General features: G+C 39.2%; 1 protein-coding gene across 1 annotated transcript; it reads left to right on the top strand.

Moving 5' to 3' along the window:
• The first annotated feature begins 4,491 nt into the window (after nt 1–4,491).
• Nucleotides 4,492–6,374, top strand: LOC136283929 (uncharacterized). Its single transcript, XM_066173501.1, has one exon. The coding sequence runs from the start codon at nt 4,779–4,781 to the stop codon at nt 6,372–6,374; it is 1,596 nt and encodes a 531-aa protein (XP_066029598.1). The 5' UTR covers nt 4,492–4,778.
• Nucleotides 6,375–7,760: the final 1,386 nt, after the last annotated feature.

Below are 7,760 nucleotides of genomic sequence, written 5' to 3'. Positions count from 1 at the left end.
AGACCAATTTCTGCAGTGAACTTTGTCGCGTTGGATGGTAAAAAATTAGTATAATGATCCTTGGAGATCAAATCAAACTTGTCAGTAAATGCTAATTAATTCATACCTAGCAGAGCATGTGGATGAGATAATGCGAGTCCTTTGCTCTGCTTGGCTACTCAAGCGGGCAAGATGGAACTCTTGCCCGCTAATGAAAAACGTAATTTTTTTGTATCTAGTGAAAGCTGAAATATAGTCAATACTGGCAAAATTTACCACTTGCTGAATTTTTTCTTGTTTTCGACCCCTTTCGTTCTTTTTTTTTTTTTGTATGATTTCGTTGAATTTCGAGTACAACTCTTGCCCCACAGCCTCCAACTTCCCGTACCACGTTCTCACACCTCCCGTACTTTTGCAGCCCTTTGCTTCCCAACTTCCGCCCTTTTTTCGTATTACTCCCGTCCTCAGTTTGATAAAAAGGACTATTGATTTAACAAATTGTTTTCCCATCATGTTAAATTTTTGCTCTTAGTCGTGAGCCATATGAAAGCTGACTCCAACAAATGATTCATATCACTACACGTCCACTGTTGAACCGTTTGCGTTTTTGAGCGTTCAGTTTAAGCGCTGATAGACCGTTAAAAATTGTTTTGATCGTATTGTTTTAGTTTTACCGCCAATTCAAAGGGCCTACTATTAATGAAAATTTGTGAGCGCATGTTGATTTGTTTCCAAATTTCGCTTAAAGGCTTGCGGCTTGATGGCAGGGCGAGAAAAGTACGAAAGCCCGGTTAATGAAAAGAAAATTTCAGACACGGCTACTGTATCATTTAACTCGCTTAAACGGAGATCTATTTCACTCGCTTGCGTGCCATTTTTACTCAGCGCTGAGCTCGACACAATTCGTTTCGCCGGAAAGATAAGCGAGTAGAGAATGGAAATAACTTGGCCTATTTATTCAATGTAAGAGTCTTTCGTCGAGCAGTAGATCAACCTCGTGATTACATGACCCCATTGTCTTGTTCATTTGATCGTCCCAGTCGTTATCTTAAATATACCCATCCCCAATACTTTCTTAAAGCCCTCACACAGTGCGAGAGACGGGAAATAATTAAATTTATTTGAACTTGGGAAAGGCTATGAAATTAAAGGTAGCCTTTCGGTTTAATTAACCTTTTCGTTTTCTTGCTATCAAAACTGTAAGTTGAACGTTAGGGCGAAAAAAAAACTTTTAAATAATCTTAAAAATGTCGGTGAGTTCAACAGATTATCACTCGGTGACCCAAACAGGTTGAAGATTGTTTATTTTTGGACAGATTAATTCGTGGCACTGAAGACACAGAAGTTAAACCTTGGCAAGTGAAAATCAGTAAACTGAATGAACACAAAGTAATGTAGCAAGTTATTTAAGAGTTTCTGACAAAAACCGCACTTTCCCCGTTCCTCCGCTTTGACATCTTTGGTGAAGGCTTAGTCCAACGAGAAATACATGCAGTAACACAATAGTGAATTACCCCCTCATAATTTTTTGTCATCTCTAATTTATGATAAAGACAAGTCTTTCGTTATCCTTTTAAAACAATTCTGAATTGATAAAGAATCAGTGATTATGTTTAAAACCGTTTATTTCTGTTGTGACTATTTAAAGCTTCTGATGGACTGTTATTATTCTTAGACATACTTAAAAGCTGGTAACGATTTTGACCTGCCTCTTTCACTGTTTCGCTACCAACTCAAGCGGGCAATATATTGTAGCCGACTATGACTTGACAATCAAGGTGTTTGACAATAGTGGCAAATTTGCGAAGTGTTTCAGACTTCCTCCTCTTATTGATGACAATGGTAAAGAGCTATCTACAGAAAACTGGAAGGTTAAACTGGCGACAGACATAAACGACAACATTTATGTGCTGGTTGAAGAAAAGAATCATCAGCGTTGGATTTTTAAGTTTGATAAATCCGCTGACCAGTATCACAAGTTTCGCGAGAGGACAATGGACCTCGAGTGTAATCTGTGTAAACTGTCAGTTAGTGATAGTGGCAAAGTGATCGTATTGAAAGGAAATTATACAAAGGACTATCATTTTGTGGATCTATACGAGACTGATGGCCAGTTTGTTTGCAGTTTTGGAGAACAAAATTTGAAGAGCCCGCGAGACATCAGCACTGTAAGTGATAGCAAAGTTACAGTGGTGGACTAAACGCCTTCCCACTGTGTACACATATTTAGCGAACTCGGTGATCATCTAAGTAAGTTTGATCTCAAAGGGTTTGTTCACTTTCCAAACATTGCATTTCACAGGGAAAGTCAACAAGTCGTCTTGGCTAGTACTGACGATGAAAAAGAGCTCCTCTGTATTGGAATATACACCAAAGATGGTGAGTTTGTACGAAGCGTTTTTATCTACAAAAGTGGCTATTTCCTGTATGATTGCAGTGAGCACTGAAGGACGCATTGCAGCTCTAGGACCTTCATATGTCAAGCTAGAGTCCGGCGTCATGGATTACAAAATAGGATATCAGTTGATTGTTCTATAAAACTGATGCAAATGTTCTTGACTTGTTTCCTCATTCATTTTGCGGAATCAACTCAGGCCTGAGAAAATAACCCCCTTACTTTCTCTTGGTTTGGGCGTAAGGTTTTGAACAATCCTACTTTCAAGAGAGGTCTACTGCAAAGTGTATGATCTGATTTCGTTCTTGTCTGGATTGTTTGCTATGTGGATTTTCTTTTTTTCCTTACGAAATTAATTATAAAACAGTTTAACACATAATACGTTTTAGATAGGACACAGAATCATATACCTTGTTAGCGACGTTTTTCTGCCACTTAGTCGAGTTTTTCACTTTATGTCTTTTTAGACCCTGGAACATTCGCAAACGAATGTAACGTAGTTTCGGTTCTTCTTGATAGACAAAGCTTATCAATTTAGGAATCTCATTCATGATTCTAGGCTAATCATCACTGACCCTCAACCTCGTGTAGGTATATTTCTTTTCAAGATGCGATTATTAATTCACGATTTTAGCTGCTAATCATTTCTTATACCGAGGTAAAACTTGTCTATTTGTCTATTCTCGTTATATATTTTTGTCGGAGGACGTAAGGTTATTATAAGGAGAAGCTGAATGTGATTCCTTTCTTTAAGTGAAAGGGTTGATAGACAATTTTCTTTGGATGTATTTGTATGATTTTATATTTTAATAAGCGTGTTCCTAGACCCTGTATAATTGCAGCAGTGGCATTCACTGTAATGATTCCATTTAGCGCTTGGGGCGATTACTTACTTTTGGCACCTCAAAGGAGGGCGCTAATTCGAGACAAGGCGGTAATTAGGGACAGGGCGCTGATTAAGAAAAGGGCGCTTACCGGTATTTCTTTTCTAGAAAAAGCAGAATATGCAAAACAAAGCTTTGATGTTTATTTGAAGAGAATCAAGAAGACTGGAAAAAGGAGTTGTAGTCTCTTGATCCTTCCTGATTAGAACGACCAGACTAGCAATCGTCACACGGAAAACATGTCTTATTGACAAAACGATGGTCTCCTAGATTCGTTCATCCCACATAGATCGTACTTACCACGCTGAAGTTGCAGTTGGGTAAAAATGAGAGATGGACACGCGTGCAGGGTTGCACGCGTACGCTGCTTACGAAAATTTTAGACACGGCTACTGCGTCATTTTACTCGCTTAAACGGCGTGCTATTTCACTCGCCAGCGTTTCATTTCATTCAGCGCCGAGCTCGACACACTTCTTTGTTCTCTGTAATACGTGCAATTTGAGCGATAGAAAATTTTAATTAGGCGTGCAAACCATGAACACCGGCTCCGCTGCGAAGCCGGCGTGTCAGTTTTCTCGCTGCCGTTCGTTCACCTTATTCTCTGTTTGCCCGTGGAGGGTCACATTTATGACGAGATCATTCGTTTGAAGGAACTGTGCACCCACGTGAGCATAATATAGATGAAAGACTGAGACGAAGACCACAAGACCGACATCTCACTCGTTCGCTGTGCTCACTCGTGAGCTATCGAGTTGAACACTCGAGGAGAAATTCTTCTTGAAATGTAGACTACGTTATTAATTACAGTTCAAATTCATCATTGTAATGATATTCACACCCGTCTGTTTTGTTTTCAGCTTTTGTTGATTTCCTAGCCACAGGTGGCGTCTCTCCGTTTGAATTATTTCTCTGCATCTTAAACTACTCGAAAAATTTAGCTTCACATTCTCCTGTTCCTTTTCTGGAAAAAAATTTATCGCTGATTTTAGCATGGTCGCATATTATTGTGTTACTTTCCATGATGGAATTCTTACTGAACAATTTTTAGCCTAAAGGTTTGCATTTAATTATGATAGAGCCAAAAAGAAAATGAATTGATCCTCTTTAATTAGTCAAAAAATAGAACTGGCTCAAAACATCAGATCAATTTCATTCACAGTCATAATGTATTCATAGCTATCTGCTATCTTTCCAGCTGTCGTTTATTTGCCATGAATGATGTTTCCTTGAGTTGTATTTTTTCGCTGTGTCTTCAGTTGCCCGAGGAAAACAACTTAAGAAGTTGAATATTTTTTAGGGTTGCTTCATTTTAACTGTCTAACTTTGAACACATATCGACAAAATTGTCTTCATTTCTTTCGTCGAATATTTACCGGTTAGTGTACAAACTTTGAACCTAGTTGTTGATAGGCCTTCGATTCATTCGCGCCGGAAAAATCGAGAAAAACTTTTAATATCGAAGGAATCTTCATAAGCTGCAAAACATTTTCAATTTCCTGTTTTTTTCCCAGTCACTATCATGTACTGGATGATAACAGCAGTTTTTAAAACTACTATTGGATGGCTTGTGGAGAAAGGCAGAGAAAAAGTAGCAGAAAAACTTAAATATGGCGACGTAACAGATCAACAGCTTCGCGGCATCATCATACGTGAAATTGACGATGTGAAGTCTAAGCTGGATGGAATATCAAAGAAAGAGTTGAAAACAAGTATAAGCTCCTTTAGAGAAGGAATCGAGTACCTGTATGAAGTATTTGAAGAGACTAGGTCGAGGGATGAGCTTACTGAATATGCCACAAGGCAGCTCGCCACTGCAAAAGACAGATTCAAATTTGCTCGTCAAATGGCAACCATTGCTTTTTCAAATGAAGCATTATCAACAACTGACCGCATCTTAGCAATGCAGTACCGAGTGATGGCAACAGAATTAGAAACAATAGACCATCCCGCAGATGCTGTAGCATCATGTAGAGTGTGTATCGAAGAGCTAAACAGTCTGCCGGTGGTTCAGCAAAGTCTTCAAGAGCAGCTCAGGACAGGTATCATGGCAGTGAAGGGTTTATTTAGCAAAGAAGAACGACGGAAAGTTATTTCCGGTGTCTGTCTTATCAATCGTGTCGTCTACGATGTCACACAAACAGTATCCGTTAAAGAACCATTGCCACAATGGCCCATGATTGATACAGGAAAAGAGAAAGTTGATCTGCTGCGAGACCGGAGAGTAACAAAAATACTATGTAGACAGGGTATGGAGAACTGTAGTGTGTCATGGATACTTGGTCATTATGGCGAAGAGGAGCACAGGTTAAATAATTCGAGTGGTATCGCTACCAACTCAAGCGGGCAATATATTGTAGCAGACTGTGACAATACAATCAAGGTGTTTGACAAGAGTGGCATGTTTGTGCAACGTTTCAGAGTTCCTGCTCCTCTTTTAGATGACATGGGTAAGCAGCTATCCTTTACATACCGGGTGGTTCATCTAGTCGCAGACATGAATGACAACATTTATGTGCCGGTCAAAGAAACCAGTTGTGAGGACTCATACTGGATTTCTAAGTTTAACAAAACTGCTGACGAGCATAACAGTTTTCGCGTCAGGACAATGGGCTGCGAATGCAAACTGTCAGTCAGCGATAGTGGTAAAGTGGTGGTACTGAAGAGAAACTCTGGAGAGAGTTATGGGATTGTGGATGTTTATGAGGCTAATGGTCAGTTTGTTTGCAGTTTTGGAAGACAAATCTTGAGTTACCCGTGCGACATCACTACTGTAAGTGATGGTAGAGTTATGGTGGTGGAAGGATGGCTTTCGACGCCAGGTGTTCACATATTCAGCGAACAGGGTGACCATCTAAACAGGTTTGATCTGCAAAGGTTTCTGAGATCTCCAAAAATTGCATTTCACAGGGAAAGTCAACAAGTCGTCGTGGCCGGTAATAAGGAATCAGACATCTTGTATGTAGGGATATACACTAGAGATGGTGAGTTTGTGCGAAGTACTCTTATCCATATGGGAGAGTCCTTTATTCTGAATGGGATTGCAGTGACCACCGAGGGACACATTGCAGTAGTAACCCGGATTCTAGGTTCAACAAAAAAAGTAATCATCATTTAAAAAACGCACTGATTTTCCATTCTTACTTTCACGTTTAGTTTACTAACTGCTTATTATTACATAATAATAATAATAATAATAATAATGATAATAAACACAAAGCCTTTATTTTTCACAGGGCATGATGTAGCTTGAGACAAAAGTTTTATGCCTAGATTATAATAAAGTTCGGATATAACGCGCACTGTTATTGGTTGAAAGAGCGTGCTCTATGAGAGTATAAAGCATAGAGCTGAGCTAAAGCTGTCACGCCATCTGCCAAACTGTACTATGTTCGAGCTTTTCCGGGACTTCTTTTTAGCTTTTTTCCGATAATTGAAAGTGAAATTTCGGAACTGAAGCGAGCCGACAAGTAGCAACAGAAGAATCAAACAAAGGTTTATAAACATACCAGGCGCCGTAATTTACGTTATTAAAACGTGAGCAGATACGAAAATCCTCAAGGGAAAAACAAAATAGGCATTCGAGGTTTTAAAGATTGATTCACGCTCAGTTAGATTGCACGCTTACGTACGGAAATAAAAATCAAACACAGCTTACACTCATATAGTATATAAAGTTCAGTGTTCGAAAACAAAACAGAAATGATGAAAAATATAACCAAACTGGCATAACTGTTAAAATTCATTCTAATCATGACGGTGTCTGAGCGAATATGATCATGCTGAAGTCCATCGCGGCTCGCTCATCATGGCGATCTCCGGTCATCACAGCAAGCCTCAGAAACTACATCGGCCGCCCTTCGAGTGAAAAAATAAGAGCTTGCTCTGATATCCTTTCCGATGCGTTGAGTGGAAAGTCACATCTGTCATTGCAGCCGAGTTTTGCGACGCTGTCATCCCGAGCGATCTTCATGTTCCGGTGAATTTGGCTGTCGTTCATTCAAAAAACACTCGCCCTGAACAGTTTGTTTTCTACCTTGTCATATGAAAAAACTCGCGTGTTTTTATGAGCCATAATTCGGCTGAAGTTCACTGAACATTTCACTTCAAGATTCTGTATTAGAGCCTTAAAAACTTCAAGCAAAAGTGTTAAATTCGACCTACCGAACTATTTTAGTTTGTAAACTATCGCAGAAGGTGAACTTTGATGGTTTTTTAACTTTGATGGTTTGACACTTTTGACAGCTTTAGTCTTGTACAGCCAATCAGATTATTTGAATCATTCTAACAGGGATTCTGATTGGCTTATTGTAGCGTGCTTTATGAGAGTATAGAGCATGCTGACGACACTGTTGTTCGCTTTGGAAATAAAGTTTGTTTTGAAAATTGAAAGTAATGCTCGGGGAATTTAATGGATTCTTTATTATAAAACAAATAGAGAAGCCTTGGCTGTGCTCTGTTCTGTTATAAAGCACTTAGGAAGCGGCTAGAGCACTCAAGAAGT

Source organism: Pocillopora verrucosa, chromosome 10, assembly GCF_036669915.1.
Source record: "Pocillopora verrucosa isolate sample1 chromosome 10, ASM3666991v2, whole genome shotgun sequence".
Taxonomy (NCBI): Eukaryota; Metazoa; Cnidaria; class Anthozoa; order Scleractinia; family Pocilloporidae; genus Pocillopora; species Pocillopora verrucosa.
This window is presented reverse-complemented; position numbering and strand designations above follow the sequence as displayed.